Source organism: Pholcus phalangioides, unplaced genomic scaffold (assembly GCF_987345545.1).
Source record: "Pholcus phalangioides strain wild (caught in Gottingen) unplaced genomic scaffold, Ppha-v1.0 ptg000018l_1, whole genome shotgun sequence".
Lineage (NCBI taxonomy): Eukaryota > Metazoa > Arthropoda > Arachnida > Araneae > Pholcidae > Pholcus > Pholcus phalangioides.
The window spans coordinates 534,505-556,665 of record NW_028301611.1 but is presented as its reverse complement, the minus strand read 5'-3'; the positions used below and the strand labels follow the sequence as shown (position 1 = coordinate 556,665).

Below are 22,161 nucleotides of genomic sequence, written 5' to 3'. Positions count from 1 at the left end.
ACTGCAGATTCAGTCTGTGGATAAGGATGGGTGGTCCGCTATAGTGAGTTAGATGCCCAAAACGATCAGGATTGACTGATTCAGCATGCTTTCGGGTGGCGTGATTGTGTTTCAGAGACAATGTTCTTGTCAAAAACGTTTTCGAAGGTCTATGTCACGTAATACCGCGATGCACTGAGTAGAGACACATTGCAGGCTTCTTGAACTTCAGCAATATCCTGTTATGTTTTGACATCGTGCCAAGAGAAATTTTTCCTTATTCCTTGACACTGAATCCACCACATTTCTGAACATATTCAATGGAGTGACGTCACGAAATGTTCGCTTTCATGTCAAGTCTATAATTTTGCAATTTGGGGAAAAATAAATGTTAATGAAAAATATAGATTTGATTTATTTATTTAAAAAAGAAACAAAAAAATCTTCTGGGTCTATCGATCTTGGAGAAAGACGGGATTTTAACACAAGTCATTCCTGACGAATTGCTTCGACTATTCGATTTAGTCAACCTATTAAGAGAAGTTATTTGGCAACGAATGTATCACGTGATTTTTGATAATCAAGGATCGGTCAACGTGGCGATTCTAAATTCATGGGGCAAACACTTTAAGAGATGATATAAGACACCTAAAAACAAGCAATTGTTGTCATAGACTTTGCGGTCGAATCGCAAAGGAGGTAGAGGTTGTTTTTAGAGACTGCGCAGTAGACCTTCACCAAAAGCAAATATCGTATTTTTACTACGGATTCGCTTCAATAATTGCAATCAACCACTCGAGGATGCAGGGTAATGTAATGTGGTAGGTCTTCTCATGGTGCAACCTAGGTGATGCAAAGTCTAAAACAAGTCATTGTACCGCTTGATCATTGTTTGTCGCAGCATAACCTTGATGGTCCCTGCACCAATAAAAAAAAAGCTCCAATCCAATCCGAAGGTGTATATGCACCCTGGAATGTTTGATAGCATATATCACAGCAAACCTGTCGGAAAATATGGTATTTGTTTTTGGCGAAGTGTTGTTGTGCACTCAAAACACCCTCCTCTGTCTTTGCTATTGCGATTTGACCGCACATCCTACGATCATAAATTCTTGTTTAGGTGTCTCATATCACTTCTTAAAATTTGTCCCATGAATTTAGAATTATCCTGTATAAGTATGCACATATATTCGTTGGAACATGTCAATATGGACATTCAGGCAGACATCCAAATCCTTGAGAGGATGGCAGATTCTATGCCATCCTCTGATGAGGATGATAGGATAAGGATGGCTTAACCGGCCGTGGCGGCCTCGCGCATCCTGAACTCCCTCTTTTGCGTAGGTTCGGGACTCGGATACCGTGTGCAAGCATCATCCGACCCTCAGACAGGCGAGGCCCCGGACAGCAACCCTAGGCCGCTATGCGCGTTCGAAAAGTCAATGCTCAATGTGTCCTGCAATTCACACCAAGTCTCGCAAATGGTTGCGTTCTTCTATATTGACACATTGAGCAAGATGCCCAAAGCCATCAAGATCCCAGTACTTTCACACGACGTGATTGTTATTCGAGATAACGTTCTTGTCTGAATCTCTCTTTTCGAAAATCTATAGGATGAAAATCATGTGAAGATAGGTCGATGGCTACACCCCGGCTCCGTCGCACTAGGTAATGTAAGCACATTGTTCCGGGGGACTCGGATGCCACAGGGAAACCCAAACCACTTATTGATCTATGAAAATAACAACGCCTTCCATCGCTGGAAGCTTGAAAAATATTTTCAGACATATGCTGAAGATTTCTTTCGCAACCTCTTGGTGAGACAACTAAATCAACGTGCAACGCGGTTGTTCCAACGACAGTGCCAGTGCCATATCGTACAAATTGCTTCAATGATGTACTTGTCTGTAGATTACCTGATATCGGTACTCCGGGTAAGCCTTCAGGGATCAAAGTAATGGCTCAGCTAGTCTATAATTCCTCCTCCTCTCTGAACAGATCTATACTGAAAAGAAGCTGTCTGGGTGCACTTCACGTGTTATTCTAGTAGATTCCCAAACAAAAAAAATTTCTTAAGAAATCAAGCTTAGTTCGCTGTGTGTTCCCTATCCAGATTTTTCCAACGATTAAACGTTACTCTAAAATGGAGGAAGGCGAGTCCGCCACTTCTCTCTCTAGGTACCATATATCTTAGTAGACATGAATGGGTTCTCCAAAAGTTTTTAACAGCTGGCTGATGCGAAGATATATTTTGGAAAAAGAGAAAATTCAACAGCGATTTTCAACATTCGATTCCCCGCAGGAGAAGTTGAATTTTCTCTTTCCAAAATCTGTTAAAAACTCTTTGTATGGATAACGGAGAGTGACAACATCATCCTCGAATAAGTCGCCATCTGGTGGCATTGTCAGCAGTTGTGAGCTTTGGCCTGAGTTAGTTCTGACCGACCATGTACGGTCCCGTTCAGTGCAGACGAGCTCCAAGGAAAGATTGAGATATTCGTTGCCTCTGTGTTCTAGGGCGTTCACCCGGAAAGTGAAAGGACGTAGGTTCGATTCTCCCCGCAGGGACAGTTGAATTTTATCTCTTTCCAAAATATATCTTCGCATCAGCTAGATCAGCCAGTTGTTAAAAACCTTTGTATGGATAGCGGAGAGTGACATCATATCCCCGGATGAGTGGCTCCGTCTCTCAGGATCTGGGTTAAGGTCTGCGGCTCTGATATCCTCAGGGTTCTGCTCCGTTGAATACTAAAGCGGACTCGCAAAACCTCATACCATTCTTATCTTGCATATTAAGCATGTTGCTAACGTTAGCACCATGCTTAATATGCTCAATTTTAGAAACATGACAACAAGCATGCAAAAAAAAACAACACCAAAAGTACGTCACGTCGCTTAATCATGATGACTTTATGAATCTTTTCCAATGTGTGCGTCTTTGCTTCAAGTCTTCTAAAGTCCTTAGTCACGGACTGTCATACTACCATGGGAATTAAACTTTGGTAGGTCCGTTATAATGGGGCACATTGGGTAAGCTGCGTAGAGCCATCATGACCAAACGACTCGGCATGCTCTCTAGGAGTCAAGAGATTTTTGTAACAGGATCATTACTTGTCCTCTTTAGGGCTTTTTTTGAATGAAAGTGGATGATGGTACTATCGAAGTCATCGGGTCGCTTTGACATATTCAGAGAGTTAAATGACTCTGCGACGGCAAGAAAAAAAAGCATATTGGATTGGCGATAATTATAGGATTATCTTTGTTTCTTCCGCCAACCAAATCGACTTTCCAAATAAGCGTGGTCGTAGAAGAAATTAGAATGCCAAACGTTGGCGAATTCTTCGATTGGGTAACATATTTTTTGATTGAATAACTACGGAAAAAAAGCTTGAGTTTATAGTTGTGTTATAGACAGACGTGTTTTTTTTTTTTTTTGCAAATTTTATAGGAAAAGCAGAAGTGGTTCATCATAACTTTCTTAGGCAGTATAATGTGGATCGCCATGTTCTCATACTTGATGGTGTGGTGGGGATCAGTTCTTGGCGAAACGATTGGAATTCCGAATGAGGTAATACATGACCTTCATTATTTATAATTCAATAACTTATTGTGATTTTTTATTGTGCTTTACACTCCCAGGCAAACAGATGAACCGCTCGTTATAGCAGCGAATACATGTTATTTCATTTGTCCTCAAAGATGTGTGTCCAGGAAAAAACACCCCAACTTTAAAATTGAATGTTACCGTTAGAATTGTGAAGCACCAGGGGCATGTTATATATAACTCTTACCTTCGATAATCACGTCAAGGTAGTAATTTAAAAAGCTTCAATCTATGCCGCGATAGCTTAAGACTATAAAATTGAATATGTCGTTGACGATGTAATTATCCTAAATCCTAAATATGACATAGTGGCCTGTGGGTTCCGACTGAAATTGGCAATCAGTGCATACCCCTGAGTCATTTCTTAGCCATCCTGGACCAGTAGTGCTATTTTCGCCATGGTTGTATATGTTTTATTTTTTAAACTACTTAGAGTTTAATATTACCCATATTGGGTTATTAATCTAGGGGGAAAAGAAAGCTTAAGTAGGCTGGAGGAGAAATAGAAAGCAGAAAGTGTCACTCAACAGGGCAGTGACAGAATGTCACTTCATCAGCCTGTTAGGACGTCATTAAGTTATAATTAATGCTATTCTTTTAACATTAATCATTCATCATAATGCATATATTACCTACTCTCATTTTTATATTCAGCGTCAACTATAGATCATATTAATAAATGCGATTATATGTTATTAAATGCAGTTAATTATGATTATTTGATTAAATATATATTATCTACAAATTTGATATTTTGCAGTTGGTCTAATTATTTACACTATATATAGTTGCTTATATACACTTTTCACAATCCCGGTACCTCCGGTCTTTTCATAACCAGAAAGTTTTTGGGTCTGGAAAAAGCTGATATCTGATCTTTTGGGTAAGTGGATATTTCCCTAAGATGTTGGTATTCTGACTCTTCAAGAGTTTGGAAGAGATTATTAGCCAGCTTTTGAGCAAAGGCGTGTATGGTTGGCATTCCTATATCGTTTCTTATACTTCTATTCCTGATGAACCAATTGGCTCCCAGCATAGCTCTTATTGTTTTGTTTTGATATTGTTCTAATTTAACCATGTGTTGATTGCTCGAGTAGAGCCACACTGGTGCAGCATATAAAAGTATGGATCTGATAGCCATTTTGTATACATTTAATTTGTTCTTGATTGTCAATGTTGATCTGCTTGCAAGTATGCGTTTTAAAGTGTGTTTTGCTACGTCTGCTCTTCGTATTACATAATTGCGTTGTTGCACAAATGTCAATCGTTTGTCAATTATTATTCCCAGGTATTTAGTACTTATAACAGGTTCAATGAATTTCCCCCCAACCACTATTCCGGCATCTGGGGGTAGATCTAGTTTTCCTGTGATCCACATAAATACTGTCTTGTCTGCATTAAGTTTAACTCTGCTGTTTTCGCACCATGTTTCGACTTGATCAATTAATTCTTGTAAATTACTTAATGCCTTCTGTGGTTTTCTATCTGTACAAATTATCATTGAATCGTCTGCGTACAGCGCAGTAATACCCTTAATTGCCACTGGAAAATCATTCATGTGATAATTGTGGAGGCAAGGTCCTATAACACTGCCTTGCACTATAGATGATCTAATTCGTCTAGTTGTAGATATTGTGTCATTGATTTTTACATAAAAAGTTCTTGCTGCAAGATAATGACGTACAATTTTAATTATGCTAAAGGGTAGGGCCATTCTAACCATTTTATAGAGTAACCCCTCATGCCACACTTTGTCAAATGACTTACTTAAATCCAACAGTGCAACTGCAGCTGTATCATGATAAATTCTAGCTTCTTGGAGTGTTTCTATAACTCTTAATAATTGTGTGGTTGTAGAATGACCGTCTCTAAATCCATGTTGTTCGGGCCCAATTGTTGGATGAGACTTTTCGTAAGTGTTGATACGTGTTACCACAACTCTCTCGAATAGCTTTCCAAAATTACTAAGCAATGAGATGGGTCTCCAATTGCTTGGAAAGTGCAAATCTTGGCCAGCTTTTGGTATAATTTTAACAATTGCTGTTTTCCAGTTAGATGGGAAATATTTGAGCTCCAGCAATCTATTAAAAATTTTGACAATATATTCTAAAATATTATTGGGCAAATTCTTCAGTGCCATATTTGAAATTAGGTCATGCCCAGATGCTTTCCGAATTTTCAAATGTTTTATTATTGTTTTTAATTCATTGATATCTGTTGGAGTGAGAGCTGTTTGTGTTTCAGGTGGAGGATTATCAAAATATTCATTAATAGTTCTAAGCACTCTCTCGACCTGAACATTTGAAGTATTAGTGTTTGGTGAGAATTGCAGTTCAAAGGTATCTGCAAATACTTCTACCTTATCTTCATCTGTATATACCAGTCCATGCGGGCCATGTATAGATGTAAGTCTTTGGCTACGGGGTTTTTGTGCTCTATAAATTTTATAGAACGACCCATCCTCACAATTAGCATCTTCTAGGAACCTTAGAAATCGTTCACTTGTAAATTCCCTGATTTCTCGACGTGTATTGTTTCGTAATGTTGTATATCTGAGTCTATGTGTAGCATCTCTGGTTCTTTGCCACCTTCTTCTAGCTCTATTCTTTTCTCTTATCATTTCCCTCAGATATCTGGGGAGTGCTAATGGGTTGTTTTCGTTTGACCTTTCCCGAGTGGAATTATTAACAGTGTCCTGCAATTTTTGTGTTAATGAGTTTATTTCATTTTCTATATCTATGGTACACTCACTAGCATTATCTGGTGTTTCAATTCCTGTAAGCACTTGCCTATATAGTGGCCAGTTTGTAACTTTTTTGATTTTTTGTTGTATGGGAATTTCGAAATCAACATCAATAATTGTTGGAATGTGATCTGATGTAAGTGCTGATATTACCTCTACTGCTAAAGGAACACTGAGGTTTTTGACCAGTGTAATATCTAGGACGTCTGGTGTTCGGTTGCTGTCATCCGGATAGTGTGTCGCAGCACTTGGCCCGTATGTAATAATATTTTTATTTCTGCAATACTGCTCTAATATACGTCCTGCTGCATTGTAATTATTTGAATTCCAAATTGGTGATTTAGAATTTAAATCACCGCTAAGAATTGTTGCATAATTGCAGTCAAATATATGATTTAACAGAGAGATATCAAATTGATTATTTGGTGGTTTGTATAAAACACAAATTCGGATTTTTCTAGTGCTAGTGAGGTGCAAATCCACTGCCAACGCTTCGCAATCTCGGGAATGTGGGAGGTCAACAATGTCATAATTTAAATGCCTTTTGATATATAAGGCTACTCCCCCTCCTCTTTCGTGCGTTCTATCTTTCCTTATACAATCATAATTTGCTATCTTAGCTGTATAACATGGTTTTAAAAATGTTTCGCAAATTAACATCAGATCAAAATCTTCATCTGCAACAATTTCTCTTAATTCTTGGAGATCACGAATAATACCTCTGGCGTTCCACGCCATGATCTTGAGATATTTTATTTGTTGTGAACTATTATTGAACATTGGTGAAGTTTACCGATAATAGTTTCATAGATATTTCAGTAAAGCTATCAATAAATACTGAGTATTTTTCTTGATATGTCTTAGCTTGTAATATGTTATTAAAACATTTTCTCATTAGACCCATTAACTCCTGTAAGGGGAATGATATCTCATTATTACCGGTATTCACAATCTGGGACACCTCCCCATCTATCCTGTTGGGAGGGATCTTTGCGGTTACCTCATTATTTACACTTTCCCTACGTTCAACTGCAATAGTTGATGTGGGTATAATTTCTGGTACAGAGTATACATTATTGTTTGTTTCAGTCATGTTAACATCTTTTGATGTCATTGTGTTTTTGTTAGTTTCTATTTTGTTATTTTCCACCTCTTCGTGGACATTTGCAGCTTTTGCATATGTCTTATGCCTTCTTGTAGGTCTATTATTTACTTCTGTTGGTTTTTGCTGTTGAGGTAATTCCTCAGCTTCAATGTCTATTTTCTCAATTTCATCGTCACTTGAACTTGTGACGGAAAAAAGCCTGGGCTTTGGTGGTCTAAGTTTTTGTGACCCAGTAATTGCTTTAGGACCAGATTTTTTAAGGTTCCCCGGGTACCTTTTACATCCTCGGAAACTCGCCGGATGATTTAAGGAACAGTTTATACACACTGGTAAGTCCTTACCCTTTACCTTATCACACTGTGATGTGTGATGTTTTTCTGGACATTTGACACAGCGGGCTTCGTTATAACAATTTCGGGCTGTGTGCCCATTCCAGGCTTGACAGTTGTAGCACTGCGTGTACCCCTTCCTTCTTTTGTATGTTTCAACCCTTATCTTTAAGTAATTTAATGAAGATATTTGATATATTTCCTTGCTTTTATCTGTTCTTGGCAAATCAATGAGCCATAATGGTATTGGGACCATAATCTTTTCACCATCTTTATGACGGGGGCTCTTTAGCTGTACCACACTAATAATTGTGTAACCCAACTCCTCGAGAGATTCTTTGATCTCATCGCAAGATGTTGTTGTATCCAAATCCCTAATAACCACTCTTATGTTTTTGTCTGACTTTAGTGTGAATGTGCTAAAATTTACTCCCTCTTTTTCAAGCATTTTAGTCACAGCTCTATGATCATTTTCTGTTGTTACGTGTAATTGCAATGTTGTGCCAGTTTTTTTGGCATCAAAATTTGATTCGCAAACACCCCTAATTTTAACTGAGAGTTCTTTCCAGTTCTTGTATTTTGTCAGATTTAATGGGGGTATTCTGACTTTTTTCTTCTTTTTTTCAACCAACTGCCACTCATTTGTGTTAGTGGGATCTGGATCATTTGTATTTTCTTTTTCAACATTTTTACTTATTGACTTTCCATTAGCCCTATTGGGCAAACAATTATCAGGTTGCTTAGATGGGCCAGCCACCTGATCATCTGCTATGATTTTTGTTTTTTCTTGTTGATTGTTTTGGGAAGCCTGGGATTCATCCGCAGTCCGAGTTTCCTTTTCAACAATTACCTTATCGTTGACAATAATGCCATGAGTTACTTTAGTTTTCTTTTTACTTCGCGTCCCTATCGGATATTTTTTGTCATCCCTATCCTTACTTAAATACAATCCACATTTCTGGAAATCACAATTGTATAATTTTTTCATACTACAGAGAATTTCGGTACTAATTATTTTATCAGACGCAGCATCTTTTGAATTTTCGTAGTCTCCAACTAATTTTATAATGGTACGTAAGATACCATTAGTTTCACATTCACTATCAATTTCACATAGCCATTCACTGAACTTATTATGATTTATGAACTCTTGAATAATTGGATCCAGTTCATAAAAAATAAACTCTAAAGTGTCCTGAAGAGGTAGCTTTTCATCATCTACAGTTTCTTTGATCTTATCAATTATGTTACTAACATTTAACTTATCATTATTTAGCAATACACTATGCGCAAAGCATACCATCATCTTATTTTTACCAACCATGGTCCGCGACATTTGCACTACTATTCACAGATGAAACTCGGCCAAAAAGAAAATGACAACAGAAGCAGCACTTACCATTTTGTCGCCGCTAATACAGTTATCCATTCATCTAGCCGATATATATCCAATAGGCACTAAATGTCTCGGACGTGGAATCCAAAGTATCAAAATTTGCAGAAATACGTTGGTCTCGTTAAGACCTTCCCGCGCAAACACTTTTCACCGTTACAATCTCTTAGTCACCCCGCCACACACACGGGCGTCACTGCCGTCCCCACGCAAGCTTGACCTCTGCTTCTTGCGATGTATACAACTCAGCACTTAAGTTGACAGCACTGCCCACGCACATCCGCTCTCTTCGAAGTTCACCTGTCTTCTTTCCTTCTTAGTGTTGACGATGTAATTATTAAGTATTGTTGTTAATTATAAAATTAAATGTCTAAAAATAAATTAATAGTGGAGAAATTTTGTTTAATTCTTAAAATTAATTATTAAAAAAAAAACCGAATAAGCGATCTTTTTGTTTCTATGTTTGTCACACATTTCCTAAAATTTCCACCACAATTGTCTGTTCTTAGCTGAAAATTTTTTTGATAGATGGCAGTTCTCAAAAATAGTTGATATGTGATCAATTACGATTACTAGACGTCCTCCTTTACAATGTAATTTGAAGTGTCCTCCTAAGGTGCCGGAAAAAAAGTTTAACGAACGAAAAAACCGCTACATCTTTTTTGAAAACTTGTGTTTGTAAATGCATGAAAATTTTAGTGACAGACAACTACAAGTGGTGTTACATTGGTATATATACATTCTATCGAGAATTATTCCCGTCGCAGTGGAATTTTTCTCCCTAGTCATTGGGTTCAGCTATGCATTTTAGTCAAATGGCTTGTAAGATAGATCGAGTTGATAGCTGTCTTCGTGGGGAGAACGACGCGAGTGATTCTATACTTTCGAGCACGGGGCAAGGGGGGCATTGCCATAAATCTTCGCTAATTTTTTCAAGCACAACCCTGCCTCTTTTTGAGGTAACGGAAGTAAGTACTTCTGAAAGGAGGCACCAGTATCGCTCCGTAAGGGACAATGCGAAGTTATGATGCCGCAGGGAATTTTTCTCTAATGAGAGTGTTAATAAATGGAATAGCTTACCCCCGGAGGTAGTAAATTGTAGCACAACGGACACGTTTAAAAACAAATACGATAAGCATGTTGGGGTAAATCGAGAAGCTATCCATACTTAGGATAAGACTACCATAAGTATTCTTATGGGCATTGTATAATATTTTATCATGTACATATATATTGTTTGTAATTGCATTTTTAATTGGGTTGCTGTATTTTTGAAATACATGACACCCATATTTATTTGTGGGCATCTTCTCCTGTCACCTCGTTGGGCATTTTGCCTGTTGTGGCGTTGTATTTGTAAGGTACTTTGCATGAGTCCGGGTTGAGAGCGGTTCTATCTATCTATCGAGAATTTTTATAAAAGAATGAAACACTTCTCGAAATGTGAAAACTTTCTACCATTCAGGTGATGGGACTAACATTTCTGGCAGCAGGCACCAGCATTCCAGATCTCATAACCAGCGTGTTGGTCGCAAGGAAAGGATTGGGTGACATGGCCGTGTCCAGCTCCATAGGAAGCAACATATTCGACGTAACTGTTGGGTAAGTTACTCATTAAATGCAGTAAGGTATATATAGGCACATCCACTCATTTATACACAGTTGTGCGGATTCCATGAAACAAATATATTTATGAAAAAAGCAACACCAGAGGAAGAAGCACTTTATTCACAACAAAAAAAATCTGAGTTCAGACCAGACTCAAAATTTTACGGAGGTGACTGGCCCTTAAAGCGGGCCATTAGTCAACAAATAGGCTGGGGCCCCTTGGGGACCCCCGGTGGAGATTTTTACTTTGAGAATGTCCTCGAAGCACAGTTTAGCATACTCGAATACGTAGTATGTCGAGTTTGAGCAGTCGTCTATCTCGGAGTCAGAGGAAAGTCCGATGGTTCAGCTCGGCTGTTAACTGATGGCGCAGTCGATGGTTCGGCATGTTTCGTCCGCTTTACGGTGACTGGGCTGCTCTCGGCAACTGGCTTCTGGACTTTTTCAAAGTTTTTGCGGAAGTCCGTTGAACGACTTGGCGATTTGAAGTCCGTAGATTGGGTATTCGTTGCGCGATTGGACGTTTGTGTCTCGCTGGACTTTTACTTTTTCGCTCGGACGACTGGACTTGCATTTTCGGCGACTGTTTGGGAATTTTCTGTGGGAGAAGTGCAAATTTTCTGCCGTGGTGCCAAATTTTGAGGATGGGGGCATGAAGATTTGTTCAGGTTAAGTTGAACACTTCTCGGCATCATGATGATGGCACTGTTCCCCTTTTTTTTCTGTCCGTGTTTTCGGGCTGGCTTCGAAGTTGTTTTTCGGTGAGTTCAGTAGGATTTTTCCGGCTTTCATCTTTTTTAGTTCGTCTGTGTAGGCGATGCACTTTTTATAGCTGGCTGGGTGATCGCTAGATTTGCAGTTGACACGGGACGGTTTGTCGACTCCAAAGACTTTTGACCACGGCTGTCCCGTATGCTTTTTGGTGCATTTAATGCAACTTTCTTCGAAGGTGCAGAAGGTTACCCGGTGAGACCAGCGTTGGCATCGGGTGCAACGGACCGGCGAGGGGTGACTGGGAAAGCGACGGAATGGTGAGAAACTCACTGAAATGAATTTAAGAGAGGAGACATCAGAAATTTGGCGGGACGGATGGTCACAAGGGAGCGTGATTTTCCATGCGGAAGTTTCCTCCGTCGAGCCGATTTTTTTTTAGAAGACATCTGGGAAATGTTTACGACGTTGAGACCAAGTTTTTTGAGTTCAGCTTCGATATCTGAAGTGGGCGTTTTGCTGCCGAGGCCTTTTAGCACAAGACTAAAGGTGTCTCGGTTGCCATTTGAGATACGGGGAATTTCGATGTTTTGACTGCGAAGAAAATTTAGTGCACTGTTAAGATCCGTCTTGCTTTGGAATGAAATTTTATATAGTTCACTTTCGAGCTTGACTTGAAGATTATTGGAGCAGATTTCTTGCAGGGAGTCCACGATTTCGAACCAGCGGTCATCCGACGGGATGTAGACGGCTAGGCTTGTCTTGATTTCCTCCGCTTGGATCTGTCAGTCATCACTGGGGGGGCGTGATGTCTTTAGCGGGGACGCGTTTTGATTGGTCCTCTGTGGCCGTCTTTTCGGATGGGGCCTGGCTTGCCGCTTGGAATTGTGGGATAACCTGTGCTGTCGAATTTACGAAGGTGACCGTTGGCATTAATTCGGGTTCTCCGGAAATGTCACTGAGAACAGGATTTTCGATTTACCTGGAATGATGCTTGGTTGTGGGACTTCGGTTGTGGTTTCGAAGTCTGCGCAAGTGCCATTCGATTTTTGGCTTGCTTCAGCTGGTGTGAAATCTAGCTTGTTGATTCCAAGTTTTTCCAGATTTTTCTGGGTTTCTAGCTTTTTCATTTTCGCGAGTCCAGGGTACTCATCATTGAAACATGGGCTGGGAAGTTGATCAGATATTTGATGCCATCTTCTGTGAGAAATTGATGTCGTTTAATTTCCTTGGGTTCCGATGCTTCTGAGATTTTCCCGAAGTCCAGGAAGGCATTTTGGAAGGTGAGTTCTTTGTTGCACGCTTTGGAAGACGCGCTGTCAGCTTGCAAGAGGCTGTTAAAGTCGTCTTTAATGCCCTCGAAGAATTCTTTTATGGACTGTACATGTTCCACTGTGGTCTTTTGGATACGGAAATTCTCGGTGAGTCGGTGCCAATCGGAGTTGTTCGGTTTTGCTATCACATCGTGAAAAACACACACAGGGATATTTTCAAAATCGTTTGAGAGGGCCATTGCGGAGTGGAGATAAACTAGAAAGGGGAAAAGGTGAGTGTTTTTTGGGCCCGGCTGAGTACGGGCTGTGAGCTAAGGGGTGATTTAGTTTGTAGAGCAAAAGATTGCATGACCGTCACCTTCGGTGGCTGTGACGATATTTTTGATTTGATTGATTTTTGAAAAAAAGAATTTGATTTTCTTGAAAAATCTGAGTTATGGGGTAGCAGATTTATGGGGCATGGCAGAACATTTATTCAGGAAGCAATGCAGTTGTTAGTACAGAATCTTACCGTCAGATGGGACTTATCTGGTACAGAGTATCCTTCAAGTGGCCCTAAAGAAAGAAGTCACGTGCATTTGTAACAAGCGAACACAGTGACCACTTTCTTCACTGATTGAAAAGGAGGGTAATTTACACCAATTTTTCTCAACCCTTCTCGGTCCCCCCCCCCTCTCTGGACAAAATTTTCTTCTCGTGCCCCCCGACAATGTTAAGCCGTTAAAATGTTAAATTTAAAGCAGTTAGTTCGAAAAATGCGCTTTGCAAAAGTTTCTTTTTCACTTTCTGTAAAGAAACCTGGTTGAGTGAGAGAAACTCTTCGTGCCTTCCCACAAGGGAATACTAAAGTCTTGCGACTGATAGGAGTTTCCCTATCCAGAAGATCTAACACGTATATTTCTATGGAGCTCCTCAGGGAGGTAAAGAGGTGAACTAAAACACTGCGTCGTTTTTACTTATTTCCTCGGGCTTTCGGATTTTTTTTTAGCAGCGCCACGTGAGGGTGAACAGGCAACTCGACTCGTTCAAGTCAAGTCAACTCTAGTTGAGGCTACTCCAGTTCGATTAGAGTATCCCTGTGTGAGGAGGACCTCAAAGAGTTTTGCAACTACGCGACTCATATACTTTTCTAACACATAGCGTTATTCTGATATTACAATCTGATACATTTCAGGGTATCCTGCATAACGTTTTCATTGTACATTTCTGATTGTTTCTCGACAGTCTTCCTCTGCCATGGTTGCTCTCCTGCCTGATCTTCGGCCCAGTCGAAGTGAGCAGCTCGGGAATGGCCTGCTCCATCATAATCCTCTTCCTCATGCTCATTTTCGTCATAGTCTCGATAGCAGCATTCAATTGGCGCATGAACGTTGGCCTGGCGCTCGTCATGTTCCTCTTGTACTTCGCCTTTGTGGCCGTCAGCCTCCTGCTAGAATACGAGATCATCAACTGCTCCACCATCATGGGTTACGTCATCCCCAAGTAAACGTGGCAATTTAGTCGATGATAATCAGACAGGCGATGCAGATTTCACATGGAATGTTCAGAAATTGGGTATGAGGTTATAACCTGAAGAAGAAGAAGAAGAAGTGCCAGTGAGAGACAGAGAAATTGAATCAACGGAGTCGTACCCATTAAAAATAACGAATACAGTGAGACTATATAATGCATTTTCTCCATGTCATTTCAATATTCAGTATTATTTTTAAAAAAACAGGAAAAGTGATAATAATAATTAACAATTGAGTAAATGTAATTTAGATGAGCAAAGTCCGTCTCTCTTCACAAATCTAATGAATAAATAAATATATATATATATACATAGTTTATATATACATATTACGTGTATCAAACATGCAACGTGCCCTGGATACGTGCCAAATTTACGAAGTTACGTCCCGCGGATGATTGTGAAATTTCACCATTGCTCCCTAAATTATATGAATTTTCGACTCGATGTATGCACTGAATGTAAAAGACTGTACATAGTATGTTGGAAAAAAAACGGATCAACTGGTTGAATACCTGACATGTTGTGCAATGTCTGTATGCAAGATTTTGTTTTCCAACAGATTTATTCCCTAACGGATATTTCTTTGATCTCTTGAAATAAGTGTCGCCATCTGTATTTTGAAAACTAACAGAGCAGATTAAGTAGCGTCACCTATATCCTAGGATAGGCAACAATAAGAGGATATGAGTATCGATACTGAAGTAGGCATCTCGTAACTGTTGATTGTGACAAAAACTGGAAATGTGAGGTAGATGTCACTATTCGAATACCAAAACCAGATACCGAACGAAGGTAACGCCATCTGTAGTCTAAAATATGGGTTAGTTTTAGGTAGCACGATTAATGCATTGGTTATTTTTTGTAAGCAGGAGAGGTTTGAACACACAAACCAAGTGGTACATTTAGTTAAAAGGGTTTTTATCTTAGATTTTTTGGGTATTAACTGAGACTAGCTGAAATTATGTGTTGGATAGTTCACTCCAAGCAGGAAGAATTGTTCGATGGCTCCGACTGGCGACATATTTTGGAGTCTCTTCCCTTACAACTTCGAAATCTATACAAAGAATGTAGAGTGGAATTTATGAATTCTTATGAATGTTGGAAGAATAAGTGCAGACCATTTTGTGAAATATCTAGCAAAGCTCTTCGAATATCAGTTGAACCTCAGTGATGCCGTGTTTAACAAACTCCTACAGAAAAACTTGAGATCAATTTCGTTTTGGTCCTTATATCTATCAACCGAATATTCATCAACTGTTAATCTCTGGACTCAGAGTATCCTAAAATCGAAGGCATCTCTGGTGTCCATCTAAATGAACTGATGTGGCATCAATATCCGACGATTTTGTTTCATTTTTGCTATACGTGAGGTGGAATCATGTAAGATTCGGATTCATTTATAATTGAATTCGGATGTATGCGATTGGCATGTTAATTTCCTTATAAATATGATTTACCAATGGCTGCTGGACTATGTACGTACTGGATTAAATGGACCGTGATGACGCAAACTGAAGATAAACGTTTTTGGATATGATCCTTTATTAATCGGATAAGTGATTTTGTACACATACATGTGTGTGTGTGTATATATATATATATATATATATATATATATATATATATATATATATGAGGGTTGATTTCTTTTTACTAGTGGCAACCACATGCGGCAGAGACGCTGTGTTGTTTACCTTCTCACTCCGTGCGTTGGTGCGATGGCGACAAGAGCATTTATAATTGTGAACGAGTAAACGAAAGTAGTAGGAACGGGACTGGATGAAAATCGAATGCGACTTACACGACATCCACGTTACCTCACCCAATAGCAACAGGATAATTAAAAACCACCTTCAACGAAGCCGTAACCATTTGAAAAAAATGTGGTCGGGATTCTGAAAATTCTCCACTTTCCTATAAGATCTCTGGATTTAAGTCGTTTCATATTTACTCTTGGAGTAGGTATTGGATTCCTTCAGAACTAGATGCAGACATTCTTCAGGCAATGGTAGTAGTAGGCAGTAGAAGTCTTTCTTCGCATCATCAACAAATTAAGCAGCATCAGGTGGAATCTCCATGACATTTTCTTCAGAATTGCATTCTAACATTTTGCTTCACACACTACAGATCAATTTCTTTAAAATCAACTGATTAAGCAGCGCACCAGGTGACATCTTTATATAATTCCCTTTAGAACCGGACGTAGACATTTTCCGCCCCCTTTTTTTTTTTTTGCATCGTCAATAGCTTAGGCAGCATCCATCAGGTCTCATCTTCGTGATATTCTCTACAGAACCAGATGCAAACGACATGTAGACAGTAGACAGCTTTTTTTCTGCACCATCAGCCGGCATTCTCAACAGAACCAGATGCTAACATTCTACATGCAGTAGAGAATAGACAACTTTCTTCGCACCACCACCAGCAGATTAAGGGCGGCATTCACCGATATGGTTTAAACTAGTCACAATTTTTTGATAAGAGATCGACACGGATTTGTTTTAAATTCGGGTTTTTAACCAATCTATGTTGCTCTTTTATCCAAAAATTGCGACTACAGTTTAAACCATGTCGGTGAATACGGCCCTAAGTAGCATCGGTGTCACCTTCACGCCATTCTCTATAGAACTAGACACAAACCTTCTACATGCAGTAGGCCGCTTTTTTCGCATCATCAACAGATTATGCAGCATCAGTTGGCATCTTCATGGTATTCTCTTCAGATCTAGAAGAAGACATTCTAGAGGCAGTAAATTAATGTATTCGCACCAGTAACAGACTAGGCAACCCCAAAGCTTCTGTGTCATTGGTGATATGTTTCACGCATTGCTGATGATCAAAGAATTATACACGGTTCTTCGTACATTAAGCATGCACAGTAGATAAAGTGTTGCTACTACGTTAAAAAAAAAGCAAATCGGCCCTTCTACACACATTTCTAGAGATCAAGGCCTTTTATTGCGGCGAGTGCACGGTAAATGAGAGAAAGAGAGTGAAAAAATTCCTTATGTACCTACACACTTTTGAATGTCTTGGAACGTGGAGCGAGGATCGAGATTGATATTAAAACAACCAGCATATATTCATATACATGCGCGGAACATGCATGTCGCGATCAACTGAATCCCACCGCACAGTATCTGGCATGCGTTTGGAAAATTAATCGAACCATTACCATATAAAATACCACCGTTTATGAGTTATAAAAACAATATATGGGTGATGTGCATGTTTGATAACGCACTTAATCATTATACGGGAAGAGATATAGTGTTTATATATATATATACAAATATATATATAATTATAGTTATTTATATTCACGACGGATGTTATGTGTTATACATTTCTTTTTTATATGTAACGTATTATTAGGAGCAGCTTATTGCAAAAATAATTGCTGAATCAGGAACCATAATTCAGCCGCAAATACGAACGATGCCACCACCGCCGCTATCTTAAATAATAGCTTCGATATAGTGTTCACAGCTATTAATTTAAGTTTGATTTACTATAATGAGTGATGTACCCGAAAATGATGTGTTTACGTCAATACTATTCTGCATTATTTTTGTATTAATTACGGGATGCGTGAATACTTTAAAAAAAGGTAATTAAAAAAAAACGAATAAATGATGATTAAAAAAATGCACGAATGGGATTAGGTGCAGTGTAGAATCACTTTAATGATGAAAATATAGTTCTAAAATTATCCGGTAGATGACACTGACACACACATCTTGGATTATATTTATGCAAATTGGGCCGTCAATGGAGTGATTCACGTGGATTCTTCATTCGATGAATCATCCTGATTTACAGACAAAAACTTCTATGTAGTCTTCTGTCAGCGCCATCTATCAGTTGGCTTTTAAAACTAACTGTAGTGCATATAAACCCTTAAACTGTTCTTTAAATGATACAAAAATAAGCTATAGATGGCATAAGAAATCTTTATTCTTTAAAATCAGATTAAAATTATTTTTTAACTCATTAATTATATTATATCATTATAGGTATAAATAAGAATATTGATCCCACATATTAAATATGGTGAACGTTTTATTTCGTGGAATTTATTTTAATCCACTGCCATTTGCAGTTGTGCTTCACTGGCAACCTTCCGTGATTTTAGCAGTATTTGGCGACTTTGCGTACTTTTGGCATAGTTATTGGCGCTGTCCCATATTTTCCCCGCATTTGAAATCCCAATTCCCCGTATTTCTCTTGAAGAAATATGATCAGCCAACTTCTATTTCGATTCTATTGAATCCGTGCAACGACTCAACTCGAGTGCCATCTATCTTCCACAAAAGAAAAAAATACATCATTTCTGAACTGCTGCTGAGGAAAAAACTATTTTTATCTACTTGTGTTAGAGGTAAAGGTTAAGAAGCAAAAAATCCGATCTTTTCCCCCCTCTTACTCCATTCTTGCAGTTTTTAATCATCATTTACTCTTTTTCTTCAATTAGTTTTCAGCGGTTCCTTGATAAAATTTTTTAGTCAGTTTTGTGTCAATCAGTTATCGTTAGCCATGATTATTAGTCAACGTACGAACGAAACGTGAAACAATAGGATGCGTTGCTTTTTACTGTAATAATACATGTTCGGGATACTTATAAGTATGTACCAGGTACAATTGTCTCGTTGGATACGTATATATATATATCATAGCCTTTCATATCGCTATTTTCCAATAGCCTACCCGAGAATTCATTCAATAGCCTTCTTGTTCAATCATTATTGAAAAATAACGCTGAGAATAAATACTATAGGTAATTGAAAATAATAATAATTAGTAAAAAAAATCAATGTATGTGTTGTTCGTGAAAATCAATTAATTGATTTTTTTTCCTAAAATATGTATCGACGTTTCTCTCCAATTAATAAACCCTATTTTTTAACATGAAAACCTCTATTAAGCGAATTTTCACACCTCGTTATGTGTTTCACGTGCCAATGTATTAACTATGAATTCTATATGTATTATATATAATATATTATACATATATGTAAGAATATAGTTATATAATAGACACGAGTTATAGTAGGTAAAGCCTTTGCATTGTGTGTATAACGCATCTGTATATATATATATGATATATAATGGCATATATGAATAGTTTAATACTTCTAATAATGAAATAATTATATATTTTTCACTAATTTTCAAATTGTTATGACGACTTAAAGTAAATGTTAAAATTTATGTGCAATTTGGAATATTTTTATGTAATTTTGGCTTTTAGAAATTATGTGAATTGACTGTATATTTTGTTTCATGAATTTAAGAAATTTTTCTATAAATGCAAAATAATAATTTCCACACAAATTTCATTGTTGGTAAGCGCCATCCAGTGAGAACATTGTTTTTCGCTTCAAAATATAGCATTTTTAGTTAACATCTGTGACGATTACCTTTATTTGAGTTTTTGTTCATTGTTTATTTTTTTTTTATAACGTAAAATTATGGTTATTAATTGATTATAATATTTTAATATTTGTTTCAAGTTTTAGTGCCATCTAGTGTAAAAGGTGCTTGACAAAACCGCGTCAATTAGAAGCTAACTATTTTCGGGATTTTAAGTGTTTCCACACACATTTTCGTGATAATTAGAGTGAAAACATTTCTGTCTAAAAACAATTATTAAGTTGTTTCCGATCTAATAATGTTGTTAAATTTGACGCCATCTAGTGCCGGATTCTGTCCATGAAGAAACGTGTTCATTATCGGTATCGGCGTTTCTCAATCGGGTTTCCCCAAGAAAAAACTAAATAGCAATGCATATACAGCAGTTTTAATAATGAGTATTTAGTCTCGAGATTTCATTCGAGAGTTCATTCGTAACTTATTCATAAGTTAGCAGTATCTATACTGACAGATCATGGTCCGAAAAATTTACTTCCTGACGTTTCGTCCACATCTATGTCAACATCTTCGGCATCCTTCTTAAACGGCTGTGGCTCCATCCGATGGTTAAATTTGTAATTAATTTCACAGACGGGTGTGTTTGTAATTCCAGGCGTGCTCATCATCACTTTTTTTGTCCCATCTCTCAATTTTTCATTGTCTCCAAGTAATGCCGTTTCAAATTTACGGAGTCTTTTCTGCCTATACAGGCGATGCCCACGGGCGGTAAAACCATAAATCATCCTCAACCTAGAGGGTAAAATCAGAGAACTGAAACATCCCGTATATTTCAGTTATAGCAACGCTATAGAAAACGTTGATATTATCTCAAGGGTTTTCTAGAATGTAGACATTTCCCACGTTTTATTCCTAACAAAAGAAATTTATAACTTCAAGGATTCTCTAGAACAATTTACATTAAATTCCAAGAGCCTCATTGGCTCCTCAGAATATGGATATTGTTTCAATGGTTCAATAAAACGCGGAAATTATATTTCCGGGGGGGGGGGCGATTCGCAAAGGTGAAACGTTTGAGAAACGCTGATATAATCGTATATATTGGTATTTTCCATTGCCTCCTACAGTTATTAAATGATGTTATATCAATATTAGAGAGTCTTTAAAATAACATAAATATTCTTATCTTCCAAAATATTTGAACCGGTAATAATTGACAATCAAAAAAAGCATATTACATGAATCGTGGCAAACCTTGAGTCAAATATAATTAAATAATTGTTTTCCCCGATTTAATATAGGATATCGATTGTGTGCTAAAGTTCTACTGAAATTATGTGCAGAGAAACAAAAATTACTAATTGAGGGGAAAAAAGTCTTTCACGTGAATATTAATCCAATCAGATGAGATGATAAACGTCTTTGGAGATAAGCTGCTTCCATATTGATTGCTTTTGTGTGAATTTCTGAATGTTGTTGTTGTTAAATATTTGTCTGTTGTTTCCGATGATAATTGTTCATTTAATCGATTTCGAAAGGAAAAAAATGTATAATATATTTATATAAATATTCATTGATCGAGATCCAGTGACGTCATCTCGAAGACGGATTTAGCTTCAGATAACAAAAAAACGCTCAAGAAAAATCTTATTAATTGAGAGATTATTGTTGATGTTGGTCCCACCTAACTATATATTTTTTACTATGTGTGTATATATCTATATATATATATTCATGAATATATATCGGATGTTGATGTGGATTATATATACATAATTATATTATTTCAACCGTCAACAACATTCAGAATGGAATAGACGTAAATCGGGGGAGTTTTTTTCGAAAAATCTTATGTACGGTTTGATTGATGAGATTTTGTGTTTGCATCGACGCATTCAAGTTTAGACAGGGTTTATGGTTGTGACCGTGTTGTCATGTGTTAACGAGACCATGGGGGCCAAACATTAGCTCAAAAGTCGCCGTCAGGGAGGCGTTTCAAAGGTGCGTTAAGGTGGTAATAAATACCCTGACACTGAATTTGATACAATTTTGATGTTTTCAAAGTCATACTGGTTTTGGAATATGTTTTTAGAACGCAAGGGTTCTTGTAATTTTGTAAATGTGGAATATTTTTAGGCATCCCTTGTGCAGGAACGGTCACCATTTTGAATCATGCCAGCTGCTTGCGCGTTTTCAGGTCATGGGCAAATATACCTGAATTAGCAAAATGTATAGAAATAATGATAATGGAGAAAATCGACCTGCCCACCACCTGTGAGAAAAAAGTTAATTATTCACTTCCTGACTACAAGAAATGTGACACTTGTCAAAGATTAATCGCTAAATATATGAAACTATGATACGTGTGTCACAATTGGTGGAAAAAATTTATGAAATGGTGAGACTGATGAATGTCGGTAGAACATCTATGATGTGAACGGCGTTTGGACTGGCCATCTCGGGCTTCCACTAAACAGACCGTGATTCGCCCATTTTTTCGGAATTTCTTAACCCTTTCTCCGACATACTTAT

General features: G+C 37.8%; 1 protein-coding gene and 1 pseudogene across 1 annotated transcript in view; one reads left to right on the top strand and one right to left on the bottom strand.

Annotated features, from left to right (window-relative positions):
* The window catches only part of LOC149071492 (sodium/potassium/calcium exchanger 2-like), a 203,735-nt gene extending 184,529 nt beyond the window's left edge, over window positions 1-19,206 (top strand). The window contains exons 7-9 of the mRNA XM_089247910.1: window positions 3,428-3,547; window positions 10,619-10,755; window positions 13,971-19,206. Coding sequence (XP_089104036.1) covers window positions 3,428-3,547; window positions 10,619-10,755; window positions 13,971-14,232 — 519 coding nt within the window. The 3' untranslated portion in view covers window positions 14,233-19,206. The remainder of the gene's footprint in view (window positions 1-3,427; window positions 3,548-10,618; window positions 10,756-13,970) is intronic.
* Window positions 1,358-1,515, bottom strand: LOC149071493 (5.8S ribosomal RNA; annotated as a pseudogene).
* Window positions 19,207-22,161: the final 2,955 nt, after the last annotated feature.